Below are 21,706 nucleotides of genomic sequence, written 5' to 3'. Positions count from 1 at the left end.
TCGGTTACAGCTGCACCTATCAGGAAGGTGGCATCTCGTCTGCCCATCTCTGGATTCAGATTGTAAAAGTCTATTTCAAAGTCTGGCTCCAGAAGCGGGATAGGACACTTCCAAATGAGTTAATGCAGCCGTAAGCGGACCAGATCTCACAGTACAAATTGAAAGCTTCATTCTTTGCCACATTTCTGACCACAACGCAGAGAACTCATGCAGTCTATCCAGTACAGAGTTGGCAAGTGGTGGGGTGGGAGGGCACCCTTCCAGTTTCTGCCATGATTATTAGGAGACCACAACCAATTTCTCAAATTACTAAAAGAAGCAAAATAAACTAACAATTAAATTGGCTTTCTGCCACATAATTTCAATGTTGACAACTAAAGCCAAAAACTGTCCCAACCTCTACATGTCAGAGATCCATTCTGACTTATTGGTAAAAGGATGACACGATTAAACGGCCACAAAAACCAAAAGTTACTGCTCTCTCTAAAGCAAAAGGCAGAGAACAGGCAAAAGAAAAAGATGGATCAAGACATTTAACACTAGCCCCCTCTGAAATATACTGCTGATGGTGCAAGTGAGGCCACTGCACTCCCTGTGCATTGCACGCCTGTTTACAAAGTACAAAGCACTTCCTAAAATATGAGGGCGGTCAATTAAAAAAAAAAAAGCACTCAAAATTTTGGACTGAAGTAAAATTTGAAAGATCTTCTGACAACTGATAGTGCTTTAAAAAGAACTAATTATACAGATGTTTTTGTTGGCAGGAATCTATTTTATGTAATACATTATAAATTCAAATTACGTAGAAAGCTTCTAAGTACTAAAACCTTCCTTCAGAAAAGGTACAAGTAAGTTACCAGCATTACACACAACAGGAGTACAAGTGCACTAAGTGAGGGAGTTCAGAAAATGACGTCTAATGTCATTAAGCAGAATGTTGTGCTACTTAAAATTACTAAAACATTCCAGACTTTTTTTTTTTGACTATACTGTGCAATAAAGCAAACCTATTAGCAATGCATTATAGCTGAGATGGCAAGAATTTGCTAATAGTTTCATGCTGATTAAGCAACACACAGCGAGCGGGTGCCCGAGCACTGAGAGCAAACAGCACCCTCCCCCAGGCAGCTGAATTACAACCCTGTGCTCAGCAGTCAGCGGATCAGCAAGCCACGAGCCTCTACAGAACATTCCCATTGAAGCTGCAAGCATTAGAAAGCATCACAGCAATATCTGCCAAGTTATCGGAAAAAAAATGCTTTTAAGGACTCCTATGCATGCAAATCTCTGCACTGAGGAATATGGCAAAGCTCAGCATGTGAAGGTTTTCTTGAGAGCTGATGGAAAGCAGCTGCTCAGCTATGGAAACCAGGTTCCATGAAAACTGAACTTTCTCGGAGTCTCCATGAAAAATAGGTAATAGGGTAAAGGGCATGTTATTTCTCTATTATAAACATGCACCTTTAGAAGGCCATTGCATTTGTTTGATGATATAGCTAAAGCCAAGTATCACAAGTGAAATTTAAAGTACTACCATTTCTGGAAAAATGACAATTTGCCATGAATTAAGGCAGACAGAAAAGCAAGTTGTTAAAATGGATTTAGAATTACCATGTGTAAGTTTTGACAATAATACTTCTCAGTTGGCTTCAATGCTGTTTTCTGGAGATATTTTCAGTATTACCATCGAGCTTCTCTAAAATGGTAAAAAAAAAAAAAAAAAAAAAGAGGGCCCACAGTGCCTGCCTGCTGTTACAAGGCTCAGGTCCCAGGATGGTTTGCAGAAGTGCTGCTGCCGCCTGACCAGCCAGCTACCCAGAAACCTTCCTGGAACACCACTGTCATTAAATAAAGCTCCATTTGCTGTCCAGTCACATCAAGTACAACAGCTACATTAAACATAGATGGCTTACTGGGAAGCTTTAAATACCTTTTAATACATGCTTAAGAGCAGCATTGCTCCCAATTATTTTGTCTTCACAAGAGCTGCAATTGAGTATCTAGGGGGTTACCTGCATCTTCTCAACACTTAACGAGATCCAATCACTGAGATCTATCTGCAGGCGGCAGTATTAATAATTATGCTTCTTAGAATGCCATTAAAATCGAGGGACTAGAGGATGGGCAATCAATCTGGCACAGCAATCGTAACACAACCTACAACAAAGCCATTCAGCTGGACCTGCGGTACCACGAGCCTTGCAGCCATCACTTGTCCTACAGAGAAACGCAGAAGAGCTGCAGGAAGATTTTAAATCGCTAATCACTGCTAAGAACCCCAGTGCATACTTCACACCGTAGCATATAAAGTAATCTAAGAGCAGAAGTTAACATTTTATGCTGCCTTTAACCAAGGCAACAACATAGAGCTTTTGGCCACACTGGCACACCATAACAAAATGGGTTTAGTAACAGCAATGTTAGAAAATATTCATTAAAAAAAAGACATGCCACACCCACATTTTTGTCACTACAAGGAAAACTACCTTTACTGAGATGCCTAGCATAAGTTGGTATGAAAAGAGTTCCCCACTTGAAAACAATCTGGGGACACGGAGCTGTTTGATAGGTTTTGGATTGCCTGTTTCCACAGGCTTTTCTCCACATAAACCTTCTGCCAAGCACACAGATGATACAGAAGTAGTTTTCACACACACTTCATTTTTCACATATTTAAACATTATTTCAACTAACATTTAATTTTTTATTTCATTTTAAATATGTAATTTAAAACAAGACACTACGCTTCCCCTTAATCATTTAGCACACTATTAAAACAGATTTTACATTTCTGTATTTAAAATCCAAACTGATTTTTACCTAGCAGCTTTCAACCAACAGTGAACAGGTTGGACTTTGTCTTTAAATACCATTTGCTTTATACCAGTCCCTTTCCTGAATCTGCATTCATATGCAGTATTCTCTCACATCTTTATTGCTAACACTGCATCTAATTAGTGGGTTCCATGACAGACAGCACGATTTTGTAGAAGGTGCAAGACAGTCACGGTACAACAACCAAGATCAGAGATTGTAATTTAACTTTCAAAGGAATTTAGTATTTCAAGACACTGCATTTGTCATCCTTATTCTCTTGGAGTACTTTGGAACAGGACATTTATCAGCCTTCATCAAGAAAACTTGAGGGCAAAAAGCAAAAAAATGGCAAAACATACAGTTTGGCATTAAAACACATTTTAGATGAGTTTTCTGCTTAAAACCTCTCTGATCAGGAAAAATACTTCTGGTTTTGACACTTGTGGAAATAAAGTTCCCAATAAACCATAAAAATCCCACATATATTAGCACTGATGGGAAAGAGAAGGAGAGAAGGAAGAATATGAACAAATATGTATTGAAAAGATGAAGAATTAAGGCAAACTGTTCCAAGTCCTTCTAAATTCAGAAAACATTGCCTACACAACATATTCTCTTGAACACAAAACTGAAACTCTGAAGTTTTGTTAGGGTTGTTTGAACACCTCACATCACCCCCTCCCCCCCCCCCCAAAGTACTCATTTATTCTAGAGGCATAAGAAAAAGAATGTCTACTGTTAAACAAGGCATATTTTTTTTCTGTTTATGAAGTAGGAAAGCAAGTCTCTTGCCAGACAATACATAGGCAATATTTTACATCAAGATTTCAGCTTCAAATTCTGTCCTAAAAGATGCAATAGGATGAAGAGCAACAAAAAGAAATATTAATTGTCAGCGTACTTCAGACAGTATTTAAAAATTTGAGCAAAGAATATTTCCTTTAATTGCTGTTTGAAGTCATACAGCCTATAAGAAGTTGTGCCATGTTGCTTCTGATTTCTTTTTTAATTCTCCATTTTCAGTTGTGCTAGAATAGATTACAGTACCTCTGACTTTAATGGTCTGATTCCATTTTGCAAAGAGTACAAAGCAGGATGAATATTTTTAGAAATAGATCAATATTTTTAGAATTACATCCAAAACACAGAACATAACTTCAGCAAGTTAGAGATTTCTAAGATCACTTTTCAGTTTCCTGTTTTTTGTTTTTTGTTTTTAATGTTAAAAACAAGTACATAATTGTACTGTTAAAAACTACATTGAAATCCCAACGAACACAGCAACAGTCTGTACATAATGCTTACAGGAGAGCTAAGCAATGCAAGAAAATTCTCATGGGAATCTCAAGCAGGTTGCAGCTTTTTCCCCCCTCGCAACAACTAAAAATATACATATTTGTCCTGTGACTGTATTCTTCACTGTTTCTCTCTACTTGCACTCAGTTTGTTGGCACTTGGGTTTAGGGCAGAAGGCATTTAACAGCCACACATTTCTGTACTCTTTCTTCCCCTTTATTTTCCTTACACTAGCAAGAATTTCTTTCATTTTTAAGAACAGTTATTTCTGCAATTCAGTATCCAGAGTAAAGAAGTATACTTTCTGTCATTTCATTTTGTGTTTCAACATTAGAAAATAATTTAAACCAAGTCTGCAGCTACCACAATGCTTCAATGAAATTAGATACTAAACCAGATTTTTTTTTCCCCTATGACAGCTGCAAACATATAAAGAAAATGTAGTATTTGTGGAATTTTATTAACTTTACTACAGCTCGGAGGCTGCACTCAACCCAAATCCAACCATAGCAAGGGCAACAGAGAAGCCTGGCCCTCGGTGTACAAATCACAGTCTACCACATAATATATGGTGAAGTAAAGCAGCAAGCACTCTGGACAGACAGACAGTAAGGAGGCACGGTGAAAAGATGAAATGAGGGGAGGATAAGTGTATGCAATTCCCGAGACCACCACCAGAGAGTTTTTAAATTCAGCCCTTCAAGCTACAGCAATTGGTCTGTCTTCTTTCTACCCAACCTCTGTGTTTGCCTTTAACAACTGGTTGCAGAATAAACACCAAAACGATGCTCTACAATTTTCAGCAGATGCTCAGTAGGTGAAAAAGGTGGGTAAGTTTCTAATCAAAAGGAAGACTTATCAACCAACATCAGTTCCCACAGACTGAGTATGAGACTCGCACTCCAGGATTTGGAGCTTTATCCTTATGTGCTGCAGTAATGTAACTGGATCCTTTTAAGCATAGCTATGACCAGTCAAGACTAAAGAGAAAGTTTATGGAAGTGTAAAAAGCAACATGATTTTGATCTATCCTTTCTACCCACCAGCTATCACTACATAGGTAACAAGTATACACATAGAGCTCAAGATGTGAAGTATTGCATCGTTTTCTCCTGCTACGAAATTCAAAATGTGTCACAAAGAAGCATACAATTAGCAACGTATGGCCTGGCCTAGTATACAGTGCTGGAGAAGTAAAATTGGAAATATCTTATGGATATTGATTCCGTTTGTTGCAGGAAGCAAGCACATTACAAGAAGGCAAGGGAAGAGCCACAAAACAGACAGTGAAAGTAGCCACAGGAAGGTTTAACTGAAGAGTTAACAGAAGGGTTAACTGATGAGTCGCAAATAAAGAAAAAAAGTCTTCCCTCTGAAATCAATTGCAAAGAAATAAATTGCCAGCGCAACATCATCTTTCCTCATAATGTTCTCTTTATTTGTTTTAACAAACAGCATGCCAAAGAGTTGCAGCTGCTGGATAGCACTGTCTTACATCCTTCATAAATATTACACGGAGTTTCGTCAGACCCTAAGTTTGGGCAAAGTCTGCTGAGGCTTTAGAGCTTTACAAAGCAAGAAACAAGATATTTGCAAAGCACTTGGGAATTGTTTTTTTTTTTTCTCTTTCTCCATAAAAAAAAAAAATGCACATACCCCGGTTTTGTTCAGTCCACAGCTACAATAGCAGCTTGTAAACTAGAAAAGAAGGAAAGGGATGCAATACAGTTTTTACACACACAGTTAATTGAAAACAAAGTTAAAGTTTCTATCTTGGTACACCACAACCCACGTCCTGCTATAAGAACAAGTACTCCAACACTTGGGGAGAGAAGGAACAGACAGTTCTCTTCTGGGGAGAAGGGCATGGAAGAATACCAAGAAAAAAAATCCCTTCCAAGTTTTTCCCCCCCCCCCCCCCCATTAAATGTCCTCTCTTCTCAAAGGTGAAGAAACGAAGAACATAATCCTTCCAGTCAACAAGGGGGAGGAAGCAAGTCAGACCAAAGGCCGCAGCCGGGAGCTGCGAGGGCAGCAGCGGGTGACTGACGAGCACCTGCCCCGTGAGGGGCTGCCCGCCACGACAGGCCTTGCACCACAGGGCTGGAAGGAGAGCGCAGTGTGACAGCCATGGCAGGCCGCTGGCAGGGAGCTCTGGCCGGGCTGCCTCGCCTCAGGCCTAACGCCCCACAGCCACAGGGCCCGGCCACGACAAGTGGGCTGGGCAGGAAGCAAAAAAGCCTCCAGCTTTATCTGCACGGGTGTGAGCGTAGGGACAAAGTAGTCACACTGGTTATGTGCAACATGGTGTGAAATTTGTGTAGCACACGTCATTTCTGAACATCCTGGCAACCTGTCAAGCTGTCTAGAAAATAAATTTGTATACAACACTGTTATATATATTGAACAAGTTCAGAAAGATTTTGGGGAGTAGTATTTTTGGTTTTATCAGGCAGTACGTTGTCCTTTACATAGTACCTTTGTTGTAGGTATCTCAGCCCATAAGTTGTACTAAAAAGGCAAGTGTGTCCTTCAGTCCATCAGGCTTGCAAACTTTGCATGAGACTATTTATAGCTATTCAAGTTGTAATAAAGGAATACACGCAGCCTTTGGTATTGCTGCACCGCTATTTACATACTCGATCACAGCACTCCTCCAGCCAGCACCGTTCCATCTCCATGCTCAACCAGCAATAAATATTTACAGAGCCGTGCGGTGACTAGAGCAGCAAAGTTATTCAGCTGAATGATAATCCACGAAAGCAAGAGAAAGATGACATCTGCTTGTGCTAGCCACAGCCAGAAAACCTGTGTAACACTCTGCTCTTCAGCAGTGCCTTTCAACAGAACATGGGGAAGCTACTTAATTTAACTGGATGATCTGAAGATCATCCAGAAGCCCCAGGCAAACCATTTAAAAAGGGAACAATTAAAACTATTAATTAAATTCAAAAGTCATATGTAATTTCAGATTAAAGAGGGGTGCCAGTAAATTCTGATCAGGAACTTTGCTTACAAACAGCAGTTGAAGCCAGATAATACAACATCAAAAACCAACATAAGCAATAAGCTCAACCCCTCAGCTTTAAGGTTTCATTTACAAAACTTTTATCTGAGGGAGAACTACAATTCATTGAAACAGACACTCAGAATACCCACACCCATCATCAGAACATCTTTGTACACAAGTTCTCAACCCTCAAGAGTTTACACCAGAAAAGACAGGCAGGATAAAAAAGGTTGAAAGAAAAAAAAAAATAAGACTACTTTACTTCTGAACAATCTCTCAGCCATTTCAGCAATAATTACAACACCAATTCTGGCTGTAACACTAAATGTGCACCCGGATTGAAAAGGTTTTGCAAAGATTTCACATGGGAACTGTTCCATGCCTCTGCTCATACTTTTCACCTTTCTGTATGCTGTTTTCAGCACTCATTTTCCATGAGAGAGATTTTCAGTGAGAAAGATGACTGCAATTGCAAAGTATTTAAGATACTGAAATACCACGGAATTAGTTACAAACTTCTGCACTTTTTTTTAATGTTTTCTACAACTGACGTTATCCACACTTATTTGATCACTTCTTTATATTAACCTAACACTTCCATAAAGTGGTGTACTGAACAGTTACAATCTTTCCCAAGAACTAGCTCAGAAGCCACACAAAGATAGACTAAATGCAAAGTTACAGTTGTAATCTAACACTGCCTTGCCCAATCACTCACTATCACAGAAGTCTTTGAAACTCTTCATCATCAATTCTTACTATTCAGAAGAAAATTATATTGTTTAAAAGTATTGTGCTTTAGTATTAGAATAAAATCCATGTAAGGACAAAACCCACTTCTGTCTATCACTTTTAAATCAAACACCTCTGAGAAGACACACAGAAATATCAGCTGTTTGGGTACTAGATGTGCATAGACTTTACTTTCCTTTTTTAAGCACAAATGTCTACTATTCCAGAGCTGCCCATCTGACAAAAAAAGCGTTCTGCATTTTATTCTATCCAGTCATACGTTCCCTACTGTTTTGTCACACTGCTGTGAAACAAGTGAGACTTTCTTTAGAATTCTACAAAATAACAGCACATTTATTTAACATACAAGCACTGGAACATTAAACAGCTGTCTAGAAAGCAACTAGGTAAATATATACAGAATGCAATTGTTTATTCTCAGAGTTACGCAATGTGCAAGAACAAGATAGGATCAAATACTCTCAAGTAGGGTTTTTGTTTATTACAAAGCAATTTGAGTTTGTTCTGCATCTGGAAGTTCCCAGCTCAAAAACCGACAGAAGCACTGCCAATGGAGAACAAGCAACTCTGCAGTATCGCCTGCTGCTTTAAGTTTATGCAGCAGCCAGACAAAACATCAGTTCATTTTCCTGGTGCTGCTTTTCTGTATAAGTGTTTACTGGCTGCAGAGATTTGCCATTGTCAGAGCTGAAGGAGGTATTTTGTACTGCTTAAAAGAAAAGGCAGGTAGGACAACAGGCACCAAAATTCAAACTGCACACTAGGAATGGCACTTTAGATGAAAAACAAAACTCATTTCCATATTATGATTGTTGAAGCTTGGGCTTCATTTGAGCTAGTAAGTAGCCCCACCAGAACAAAGGCATAGAGAAGTTTATGCATGTAAGTTGATGCCTTGCAAGTTCCACTTTACCATCTTCTGCACTAAATTAATGTAAACTAGGGCATCAAGTCAGAAGACTACGTTGGTACTTGCAGAAATCCAGCCACACTGTAGATCCTGTTTAAACTCTGAAAGCACAAAACCACATATATCCAGGTAGCTTTGTACCTCACCCAGATGAGCATTCATACACCAGTATTTGAACAAGCTAGTCAGCAAAACCCAGCTTGTCTCCCAGGTTATGCTTTTGCCCACAGCTGCCTTATATGGATTTTATTTATTTGTTTATTTTAATGAAGGCCGGTCTGATTTGCAGCAGGGAAGTTCAGAGGAGCACAAGGGCTATAGGCAGTGATAGCGGGACATGGCATCTTGTCTTTGGAGGACAACCACATCCAGAACTGCTCATTGAGACAAAGAGGGACAGCTATCTGCTAGCTGGCTTAATAGCTGTTGCATATTAAAAATATTAACAGAGCTGCTCAAAAGCAGAGCCCTTATAAATGCAAGCTATCCAGACCTGCTAGCATAGGATAAGAAAGAAAGAAAGAAAATAAATAAATAAACCTGAAAGGATCTGAACAGTCAGTGTTCAGAGTAACTATACAACTTCCTAACCAGCCTGAAATGTTTTCTAAATTCTAACAGCAGTTACTGGAATCACATAAAAAGAATTGTTTTAATGCTTTACAAAATACCACAGATAACTTCTAACAACAAGGAACTAAAAGTTTTATTCTTCACCTCATTATAATAGTTATATTTCAGCATATTCTAACTTAGTTAATGAGGTTTAAAAAATGTTATTATGCAAACTAAATCTGAGGGCCACAAAAAAAGTAACAAACATTTATTTAGAGTTTTAGTATTTGGCCAAGGTAGTCTAATGCTGAAGATTTACCACCAGCCTTTTAACTAGGTGGTAAAATAGACAAAAATGCTAAAACATCCAGATGATGCACTCACACTATCTACCAAAACATACACACACACAAAATTGTTGTCTCCATTTAAAAAGTTATAGCAATTCCCACAGAAATCTCTACAGTAAAACAGAAGGACCTCTTTGCGAGATCTTTACTACTCAGAATTAATCAAAGCGAAACAGTCATCCTAGTGATAATCCCCTTTAGCACTTGACAGTTTATGCAATAGTCAATTACTAAAGAGGATGAAAGACAGAACAATCTTTGCAAATGGGTCACCGTCTATATTTATAATGATTAAAAACAGCCTGCTACTAAAAGTAACTTTTAATGAGCATAAGAAGTAACACTAAGTTAGAGCAAATATTTTACTCATACACATACATAATCACATATGTAATCCCTGTCTCTTATGACACAGGAGGAAGTTACACTCATGCTCATCAGAAAAAGTATTTGAGGTAGGATATACATTAACATTGCTGAAAGCAGATTAATTTCGGTCTGCAGCTATTTTATTCCAAAGCATCATCTTTATATAAATATACCATACTTGGCATGATCTCATAACCAACTTTTCCACCTCTGCACACCCTCTCTCAAAACCTGCAAATAGATTTTATTTGCAAACATTGACCCTAAGTCTTCTAAACCACTTTTAAATTTTTTCCACTTTTGCTTCAACCCTTCCTTCCTAAGAAATCAGGTGTGCCTAAATGCGTAGGTTTGGGGTTTCCCCCACACACCTACACTAAAATTATTCTGGCCTCTACTGCACATCACTAACCTTTCAGCTGCTTCTCTCAAGTATTGTGCCTCCTCTGCTACAGAATTCTCTTCTCAGTTTCCTTCTTTGCCACTGCAAGCATCTCAAAGGATTCTTTTCTGTGCTTTTCATAGGATCAGGAGATCATACGTGACACCACTGTCCTAAAACTCTGTTGGAAACACTCATGGATTCTCAGATTCAAGCACAATCAGCATGCCAGTGATTCCATCTGTGCAATCCTGATCCACTTCATTCAATACCAGTTCGACTGGCAGGTACTATCTCCACCAGATTTAAATCTGGTTAAATTGGAACGTTTCCTCTCAAGCCCTGCTTTCTCTAATTACCTCCAGCCTTCCTACAGTTCAAGTCCAGAAGCAAACATCTGATTCTTAGCACACCTTATGCATCTGAGTTACACCCAGCACTTAGAATTTCTTTATACAAAGAGCCAGAAGTATTCATTACCCTTTCCTTTTTTTTTCCTCCCTCTTGATCAGATCATTTGCACTCATCTTCATTAACAATTTCTTCTGCTCACATTGTCACCTCCCTAACCTCCATTTCATATCATATCTCAGCTGCTCAAAAAATCCTTCCTTTATGCAGTACATTGGAGACTGGATCTTCCAACATCTCCACAGCCAACAAATGTATGGGCTGGAGGCTGTTCATCCACAGAAGCTGTACTTTACTGGAAAGGAGAAGTAGGATAATCTGCAGAGAATAGCGTACCCATCTCTTAGAAGTATTTCATAGTAAAGCACTCCTCTGCCTCTTGGATATTCATACTCAGGATACTGAAAAAACACTGCAGGTGTTTTTTATAGGAATAAAAAATTACCGTCACCTCAAACTAACCCATTCCTCACTTCCGTGGCTGGCTGGAAACCATGCCACTGGGCTGCGTAAGTTCAAAGTTTCCTTCTCCAAACCAACTCGACCACAAAAGCACACCCCTTAACTCTCAGGCTACCTCACTACCAGCTCTCTGCTGACATCCCTGATAACTCCCCTTCCAGCCACACTCTTAAATCATGAGTCTAGGAAGAAATACAAAGTCACCCACACAGAGATACTATCAAGGCCAGTCTAGACTCTAACCTGACAAATTTAAGAGAAAACACCTGTAGCTTGAAGTTCATTGCAATACAGACAGCACAAAACTGAATTCCACAGCAGGCAGAGAGAAGGAAGAGCCACTGTCAGACTGACTTGGGAAGTGAAATCCTATTTGTGTGCGAAAGCAGGGAACTTGATGTTCTCACTACAGACTAAAAAGCAATGAAAACAGCTTTCTAAGCCATTAATTTCAGCACAGCTGATTTGTACTAAACAATGCTCATTATTGAAAGAATTATAAAAAAATGGGTCTGTTCCAGAGAAGGCTGGCACTCATAGTATCTAGACTAAGCTGCAGTGACATCAGTTCTACTACCGCTTTAATCCCTGTGGCTACGAAATGTCAAATATTTTTATCATATTGAAAGAGCCCATGATTCCTCATGACGAGATGAAGTTACTTCATGGTTTTAAAATAAGACAACTGCAAGGCATACTGATCACCCGCTCTCTTGATGTCTGAGACTGTGATTAGGACAAGTTCCACGGCAACACACGTCAAACACCACCATGATTTTTCCTACAGCTGAAACATCACATTTTTAGGACATAGCATATTAAGCACTAGGAAACCTTCCATTGTCAGACCTTCCTTATAACCCCATGAAGTCTACATATGCGTGCATACTTGTCCCACCGAAGTCCACACTTACATATAGGTTCTAGTGGTGAGGCAGTGGGGAGTGGGATGGAAGAGAAGGGTGAAAAGGTTGTGTCACTGTATCAGTACCACAAAGTTGCACGAAAACTGAACAGCAGGCCCGAATGTTAATTACTGTGTGGCAGAAGACACCCATGTAATGTCAGTCTTACCTACTTTAACTAGAAAAGGTGACGCTTATTCAACACAGTAGAGGAAACTGTCTTGACACACAACATAAACGTAAATGTGACAAACTATTTAGTGTAAAATATACTTTCAAACCATTCCTTAGCATTTTGTCATTCATTCAGCAATCAATTAATCCAACAGCAGATGAGCCACTGCACGTTTCTAAAGTAAATAAATGCCTAACAGTTATCCTTAGTTCTAAGCAGCAGCTATCAACCACTGTGAACTAGCACATTGTTATGAACAAAGTGGAGAAAACCAATCTTTACATTAACAAAGTACAAAGTGAAACTAAAACTAAAAGCATGAAGAAACAAAATTCAGTAATCCCATTTATTCCATATTGTTCACATTAAAAAAAAAGTGGAAGTACAATTTTTAGAAAAAGTAACAAATATTAGAGGCATGAAATCCCCTAACTAGAGGAACTCTGACTTTCAAGAGGTCAAGCATAGAGTATGATATTTAAGAATTCCTGATTCTGGGTACTTCAGTAAATATCAATATATTATATAATAATATATATTAAGAGTTCATGACTACGTAAGTCACCCCATCTATCTTGTATCTTTAAGACCTTCTATACTCACATTAACTAAGCAGCTTTGTACGAGTTGTGTCTTATTAGCAAAGCAGTGCTGATGGCACAACCCTTCACAGTAATATTTTCATTTCTAAAGTTAACGTCAGCATTCATTCGAATACCACCCTTAACTGAGTCCTGAATGTGGCAAGCAAGGGGCTGACAAATGGGATTTATTACAGGAGTCGGTTTGTACACAGGCAAACAATAAAGTGTAAGGAAGTTTAAGAGCAGGGCATTTAAAATTGTTTTAAAATCTCTGTATACTGGGGAATAGAATTTCTGTATCACACAAATACATAAATATACACATGTACACACACATCAATACTTCAAGAACAAATCTGGAATTACAACAGACCAATTAACTTGGTTATCCATACCAGATGTATGACCTAATTATCTAAATCAGTGCTTTTTATTTTTTAAAGGGGGTATTAAAAATAAGGGGAAAAAAAGAAGTAAAAGAAATTACTTCCATTTTACCAAAGAAAAGGGAAATCAATGCTCAGTTTTAGCCTGAAGTGGGAGTACATCATTCCTGAGATTCTTCCATACTAATTAACAAAACTCACATGTTTTGAGTTTTAATCCAGTGTAAAGTTGTGAGAAGCAGAATTGGCAAGGCTGACTCATTACAAGTCTACAAATAAAATAATCAAGCCAGAAATTAAACTCCATACAAATCTAAGTGTACCATTTTTAAGCTATTAAACCCTCTAGCACGTCAATTTACAGCTCGTACACAATCTACACACAGATTTAGAAAAAGCTGACGATAACTAGCACTATTATCTTCCTCTGCTTTCACAAATCCAAGCGAGTTACTGCAAGAGGCTCGCTTCCTGTGGAAGAGTATAATCCAAATTCAGCATCATCTCCAAACAAACTTAATAAAAAAGAGCTGTTTCTGTAACATTCAATCGCATGAATCGTAAATGGAATTAATCCCCAAACCAAAGTACTTCTGCAAGTAATAGAACCACATACACCAACCATTTAATTTCAACAGCTAGTTCATGCTGAGACAAGACATTTTGACTTAATTTATTTACGGGAAAAAAAAAACAGTAACAAACTATTATGGTAACACGGAAAAAGAAGAAGAAAAAAAAACCACAAATCTACACAAACCTTTTTTAAGCTTACCTGCACTTGTTCTGTGGAGCTACTACTGAGTTCATCTCCAGATTCTGAATCTTGATGAATTTTTTCTGAGCCTTCTCCTGCTGAATCACAAGATTGTTCATGCAAAAAGCTGGTCTTCTCTATTTCCAAGAACTCTGGACACGGGAAATGACCCATGGAGATGGTTCTATACTGATTGGAAATCTTGGGAGATTGCAACTCATTGTTAAGTTTTCCATTGTTTTGAGTAAGGTCCAGACTCAACCCAAGAGTTTGACCAGGGCTATTGTTCGGTCCCAGATTTTGATTGGCATCTCGAACTAAGCAAGACACTTGAACTGGAGAAGATTTTCCAAAACTAGAAAGCTCTGGTGACTTATTCACATTTTCTGTCGATCTATGTAATCCATGTGTCAACTTTAAAGCATTATTTGACAGCATTCCTGCTTGCTTAACAGGTGGCATCAGTGCTTTTCGTGGTATTTCCTTCACATACTGTGCTGGCACATAAAAAGGTTTGGAATTTTCATCCCTTTTGACTTGCCACCAGTCATCATTAGTTTTCTTCACTAAGATGTATTTCTCTCCTTGCTTAATCACAATTTTCTTGTCCTTGGCCTCGTACTCATAGTCATACTCCACTTCAATGTACAGTTGTCCTGGAAGGATCTTCCCACCCTTATCAGCCATCTCTCTTTGAAAAGATTTCACCTTTTCCGGCAAACAGTAAGCGACATTCTGCTTCAGAAGTGTTATTTTCCTGTTAATAATCAGAGCTGCAAGGAAAAAAAAAAAAGTTATATCTACATAATGAAGTAATTGTCCAAGAGCACTTTAGAGGAAAATAATTTCAAAAATAACCCTGCATATTCAATTTGTGTCAATCTCAGACAGAGATTGATGAAAAAGGCAAGATTTTCAGGTACCTTTCACAGCAATAAAACAAAGTCATCAAAACAACTGAATCCCTGATTTAACCCTTGTATTCGCACAAGCCTCTTGCTACCAAGTTACCCGTTAACCCTGTTGCTTCTATCACTACACAAGGTTAACCATCACTGGGGGGACTAGTCTGAGTCTCTCTCTTGCTTATATACAGGCTTAATTTCTTATGAAACTGCATCACTATTCTGGGTTTAACATATTTAAAAGGAAGAGATTATGGTTTGCTTATTTTGAGCTGCCCTTCAGTTCACAAGTCCCTTCAGAGTGCTCAGAATTCCTTACAAAATCCTTTAATTCTTCCTCCAGTGCTACACACCAGTCACCAAGTTCAGCATGGGCTGGCAATCCCTGCCCCACGTGTTGCACGCTGTATACAGGCTCTGCTGACCTCCACCTCAGTGCCAAAACTGATCCCCAAGGAGCTATGCAACCTGTGCCACCTGAGGATGCACACTGTTGCCTCTACACCTAGCCAGTCTTTAAAAATGCTGATTTACTTCTATAAACTGCTAGTATAACTGCAATATACTATTTAATCTGAAACTGTTTTAATATTAAAAAGAAATATTTAAAGTTTCCAAGATACTCTGGTTTTGGCAGTTTAAATTCTACATATTTACTTTGCTCTTAGAAGAAAGTTTTAATTACTTTTATAGCTATTAGTTTTAATTTACCTCACAGAAAACCTGATATAACCAGGAGTGATATGTGCTAAAGCAAAGACCAAAAAAATCATGAAACAGGATTATGAAGCAAAACTAAAAATAAATAATAAAAGGATACTACATGACAATTTTGAAGAGGATTTTTTAGCATCCTACAGTCTAGACAACTACAGCTGTACCCATATCCATGAACTACCATTTCTCCTCTAGTTAATCGTGTTAACATCAAAGTCACGATTCATGCATTGGTAAGTGTCAGGCTTAGCAACTTCCACATTACTTCACTGTGTTGTGTTCATTGTAAGATACAGTTTAGTTACAGTGTTCATTGTAAGATAAGTAAATGGGGAAGACCTCTAACATTCAAATAGAGTTTAGGAGAATTCAATAAAATGCTGCCATATTTAACCCCAAAGATTAACAAATAAATCTAAAAAAATCCCACACGTTCCGTGAATGAGAAAAACAATTCAGAAACTCGCTGCTCTGCAAGTTGAGACTTCATGATGAGATTTGCAGTGTTTACCCTGAAACACTGCGGAACTAATGCAATTCCATGCAGGCACACAGACGCAGGCTGTTAGAGGGACTAAGTGCACAAACAACAAAAGGGACTTCTGGGGAGAGTTGAAGCAGAAACCCCTAACAGTTCCTCGATTTTTCTTTCACTATTTCTGCTATTCGATCGCATCCTCGAATACGTTGCGTTTCCCACGTAACTCAATAGGGACAACCCTGAAAAGCTCAAGTACGAAGCCTAGAAAGAACGGTCTATGTTTAAACCATGTTGTTCCTTCTCCCACAGTCCATCACCGACACCCAGGACACACTTCCTACGGGTAGCTTTAAAGCCACAAGTGCTTACCAGATTCCAAATGGAGTCATAAGATCAGGCTTGCAATTTTATTGCAGGACTTGGCAGAAAGGAAGATGGTACCACATTCAAACAAAGCTGATGAGAGGGACACAAAGCAGTAGAAAAGAATGCTCGGATTGTCTGGGGTTTTGTGTGCGCGTTTTGTTTTTTTTTCCTTTTACTCTCTCCCCCATAAAACAGCACCCTGACATTTGCAGCACTGCTGTCTATTTACAGTCTGGGTACAGAACAGCTAGCCTACCTGCTGTTCAACATAAATAGGTATTTTTAAGTGCACTTCTGCAGTTGTTTAGCAACTCCAGCAGCAGGTAAACATGCCCACTCTCTTAGTAGCTTTGGAAACTCTCAAATAAAACATTATTTTGCTCCTTGTTACTAAATCTGACTTCTCCCAACACTTCCTCAGCATTGCTACCAATCCCTTTCACAGCTTCAAGGTCATATACTAGAAAAATAGAAGCAATTCCAAGTTACAGTCTACCATTAAGGTATGCTGCCTTGGATATTAAAATGTAAGAGGACAACCCACTCACACTGGTTTTACTTCTCCCAAAAGAAAGAATGTATACCCGTAGTTTCCCACAGGGCTCCCAAGCATTTTAAAAGCTTGGAATTTTCATTCTCTTGCCTGTTTCATATAACTATTCAGTGGGAATGCATGCTTAATGTTTATTTTTTTCTTCAAGATAGATAGGCTCAATGTAAGTTGTATTTTACACTTCAAAAAAGTTAATAGAATTTTAAGAAATAGAAGTTAAATAAAATGCAACAGCTACAAAAATAGCTCTACCCAATTCTGAAGTCAGTTCTGTAACCCCATGCCTTTTCCAAAACAAAACAAAAAAAAGGCAGAGTTTTTTGTTCTTTCAGCTGAGCTGCAAAATTATCAAGTCAATAGCAAGCATTTTGTAACACTGAACATCGGATGAAAAGAGACAGGCTGTATTCTGCGGCTGGCCAGAACACTGAAACAGATTTATAAATAGCTCACATCATCAGGATCAAGCCAGGCTCTACTTCTCCACCTCCCCTGAGAGAAACACCTATGGTAGAGGTGGGAAATCCTTCTCACCAAGTTTAATTAATAAATATTGACTTAAGCCTCTAAGTCTGCAAACAACTAGCACTGCCTTGATTTCACAGATCCAAACGCAGGAAGTTTTACTTCAATTTTTTTTACACAGCTGTTGCACCACAGAAGACAAGACTGCCTACAACCGTGCATAGCCCGGGGGACAGCTACTGGTGACATCCTCAGAGGACGAAGCCGCCTGCCTCGTGGAGCTTTGGTTACAGAGCCCTGGGAGCCTGGGCTGAGCCTCTACAGCAGAGGGCACGGAAGAATTCAGACCTGAGAGCACAGCAGTGACATCTGGAGCACGTGAGTTTGTTGCTACTGGTCAGCCACGGAAGCGATACAGCAGGTCAGGCCTCGCAGCCCCTGAGCTGTTTTCTCAAGCATTACCTGTAATGCTGGATGAGACCCACGTCAGTAAAGAAGGCTGAGGAATCCTAATTAGAGGACAATAGGCATGAAAAAGCCATCAACTGCCCCAGAGGACTTCTGTAAGCTTTAATACTTTAAATAAAGTCTTAATACCTGGGAACAGATTAGTAACAATGAATGCCCCCAACTAACAACAAAAACATGAGAAAACTTTTCACAAATGCCAATGATCAGATTCAGGCCAAGTTTTCCATCTGGCAAGTGAAACCTGAATGCTACAGGTAACTAATTTAAGGTGGGCCACATCCCCACATAGAAACACATCTTGCCACTTAACAGAGCACTTGGGCTGCTACAAAGAACAAGCACGTTCACGATTACACCCGTGTCTGCATCCCCACGTGGCCAGGGCCGATGGTTACAAGTTCTCTCACTCAACATCGTGGTGTGGATCTCTTCAGGTTCCCGTTCCCAATACAAACCATTCCCAGCTGTTACTCAGCGAAGAGCAAGCAAGGCAGGCAGCCCGCTGTGTTCGATGAGGTCAACTCTGCCCTGCCTGCACCCAGCCCTGACACCCCTCAGCACGGGCACACATCAGCTCTGCAACCAACCTCTGAGCCCAGCTGGAACTTGGGCATTTCTCACCAAAACAAGATCCTTTCTCACCAAATCCAGGCAGCTGCAATGCCACTTCAGCCCTGCTTGGAGTGGTTTGTTTTAGCTATCTTTGTTTAGAAGGAGGCCTTTCCTAGGGCAACTGAAACCCTGCAGTTCATCTGCCTGGAACTCTCACTCTAACTGCAGAAAGATGTTCACTAAATTAATCTTGAAGCGCGTGCAAATGGACCTGAAAGAAGCACAGCCCTAGCACACACAGACATGCACACAGATATGACCATGTACAATGTGCGTAAGATTATGTACTGCATTAAGTATGATGATCCCTAATTTCAGCACTAGCCCAGAACTGAAGACAAAAATAAAAATCAGGAGGTACAAAATGTAAGATTCCTACCTCTCCCGAAGTTATTACACACAAGAGTAATTTCTCCTGATCTTCTAGAGCCAACTAATTAAGTAAAAGCCTTTCTGGTATATCTCAAGTCTTTCTCTTCTATATTTGTCTTGGGAGAGACTTACTCACCACAGCTATGTAACTACTTACTTTATAACACAAACACAGCAAATTACTGAATACAAAACACTGAGGATATTAACTGATCTCCTTAAAATTCTTCCTGTGACCTTGTTCATGATGCCCTACAAAGGAGCAGCAGTTGACTTGCGCCATCTTTTTCCATTTTCAGCATCAAACTTCACCCACTACTGAAATGAACCCTTCTGAGGTCCTGCTGCAGAAATAAACCCAATCGCTGAGGTTAAATCAGGATAAATTATTATCAGTTTGGGCCAGATGAGATAAACTGGCTGCAGTTCACTGGATTCTGTGCTTCTGCTTCTCCACTGGCAGCTTTCTCAGCACTTCAAGATGTATCGCATGATGGTTTCTGAACAGACTGACCCCACAGCAGCCCTGTCTGTCCCAGTCTCTCCCTGCTGATGCTGCTCTTCCCCTGGGGACCCCTTCCAGCCACCTTCTTGGTGGGTCAGACGAGCAGCCAGCACCCAACCAGCACCTGCAAACCTGCTGCCTGCAATGTCTGCGCTCGTGGCTCACAGAAGTTGTATAAAAATAGATGCCAAATGCAAATGCAACCAACAAACACAGACGCAGCACAGACAACTTGCAGGCTCCTGAAGGCAAGCTCACTCCTGCACTGCCTCCTCGCAGAGCTACCTACCATCAGGTTAGGAATCAAGCACAAGCGCAAAGCAAAGCAGCTTCCCAGAGCTTGGACTTCCTTCAAAATTAAAAAGCTTAATAAGTAACCATTTAACAATCGCCTACTGACTCAGAGCCCTGCACAAGCCCTGGATTTCAGACAGCTGCCCAGGGCCACTTCTGGGGCTCCTGGAGCACCCCTGCCCGAGCCCCCAGCACACCGCCAGCCCACCTGCCCTCACCGCGCGCCTGGCACCGGGCTGCGGGCTCACACACCGCCTCCAAACGGCTCCAAAACCCTGCCGGTGCTGAGCTCCTGGGAGAGGGGCGAGAACCCCCAAAATGGAGGGGGGCAGCCGGGGGAACCGGGGTAAGCGGGGGGAGCCGGGGAGAGGCAGCGCCGCGCTCCCTTTGTTTGCAGCCCGGCTGCGGCTGGCGCAGGTGAGGGGAGGCTGCGCCAGGCGGCTCGGCACAGCTCGGCACGGCTCGGTACGACCCGGTACGGCTCGGTACGGCTCGGTTCGGATCAGCACGGCTCGGTCCAGCTCGGTACGGTTCGGCTCGGTCCAGCACGGCCCGGCTCGGCTCGGCTCGGCTCGGCTGAGCACGGCCCCGCAGCGCCCAGGTGCGCCTCCCCGCCGCCTCCCCGCGGCCCGGAGCCGCCTCCCCGCCGCGCCGAGCGGGATGGCGGCGGCAGAGCGGGGCGCCGCCGTGCCCCGAGCCCTCCCGGTGGCGGCGGCACCTCCCCACCTTCCTCCTCCTCCTCCTCCTCTTCCTCCTCCTCCTCCTCGCCCTCGCCCCGCAGCCCCTCACCTGCCTCGGGGTGGCGGCGGGCCCCGATCCGGCGGCGGCCGCTCCGTGCCCTCCCCTCCCGTCCCGTCCCGTCCCCTCCCCTCCCGCCCCGGTCCCCGCCCCGTCCCCGCCGCCCAGTGCCAGCTCCCGGGCACGGCGGCGTCACCGCCCCGCGTCACGTGCCGGGGGCGGGCGGGCCCCGGGACGCTGCTGGGGCCTGGCCCGGGGCAGCGCGGGGGGAGGGGGGAAGGGGGGCGCGGCCTGCGCATGGCGGCCGTGGGGAGCGGGGAGGGGACGGGGGGGTGTCCGTCAGGGGGGCACCTGTGGAAAAAAATCACGGTGTTTGGTGTGAAATAATAAAAATACACAGCGTCGCTTGTTCAGAGTTCGTGTGGTGTCTCTTCCTCGGCTAGTTAAAATCGTCACACGTCCAGTCTGGGGACGTTTACGTGACCTTAGCGGCATTTTCAAATTGTGATTTATCTTTTCGAAAAAACAGTTTCTAGTCCTCATGGACTACAAAGCATGAACGGAGCGTAACCCACAGGGGTATCTGCGTGGGTCTGCAAACATCCTGAAACAATGGCACTGAGACATGTAAACTGCGCTCTGTTCCTGTAACACTCACGTTGGCCCTAACTTCTGTGTCGATTATTTTAGCACATGGAATACAGAAGGAGACGATAAAATCGCCAGGAGGTGGGAAAAAGAGGCTTCGCTGAAGGGAAGGACAGGCAATGGGAAGAGAGCACCTGAAGGGTGCAAGCAAGAGAAACAGACTCCACGTGAGGAAAAGAGAAGCAGAGGCTGTATTTGAGGGGGAAAAAAGAAAAATGACATGAGTATGTATAAATGAACATGTGGACACCTTTTCATACTGAATCATATTCCCAGGAATTTTATTTCCCTGCAATTTTGTATTCGGTGATGTGTGACAACATGCAAGACAAGTGGTAAACAGTGCAAATATCTTGAAGCTTTGTTTCTGTGTATCTTAGCCTGAATACTTATGCGAGTGTCCCTTCACACCAAGGATGGTTTGACTTTGGGCTGACTGTTCACAGAACATCACTAA

At 41.4% G+C, this 21,706-nt stretch overlaps 1 protein-coding gene across 9 annotated transcripts in view; it reads right to left on the bottom strand.

The window, feature by feature from the left end:
- ARHGAP12 (Rho GTPase activating protein 12) overlaps window positions 1–20,721 on the bottom strand; it is a 77,508-nt gene extending 56,787 nt beyond the window's left edge. For 8 of the 9 annotated variants that reach the window (XM_035318829.1, XM_035318831.1, XM_035318832.1 and 5 more), the window contains exons 1-2: window positions 20,653–20,721; window positions 14,141–14,895 (exon numbers count right to left, since the gene is read on the bottom strand). In XM_035318829.1, the coding sequence (XP_035174720.1) occupies window positions 14,141–14,809 (669 nt within the window). In that variant the 5' untranslated portion in view covers window positions 14,810–14,895; window positions 20,653–20,721. The remainder of the gene's footprint in view (window positions 1–14,140; window positions 14,896–20,652) is intronic. The other variant, XM_035318830.1, reaches the window with a different exon arrangement.
- Between the last annotated feature and the right edge of the window lie 985 nt (window positions 20,722–21,706).

This window comes from Oxyura jamaicensis, chromosome 2 (genome assembly GCF_011077185.1).
Source record: "Oxyura jamaicensis isolate SHBP4307 breed ruddy duck chromosome 2, BPBGC_Ojam_1.0, whole genome shotgun sequence".
NCBI classification, from domain to species: domain Eukaryota; kingdom Metazoa; phylum Chordata; class Aves; order Anseriformes; family Anatidae; genus Oxyura; species Oxyura jamaicensis.
The sequence above is the reverse complement of the archived record's forward strand: the minus strand, read 5'-3'. Positions and strand labels throughout refer to the sequence as shown.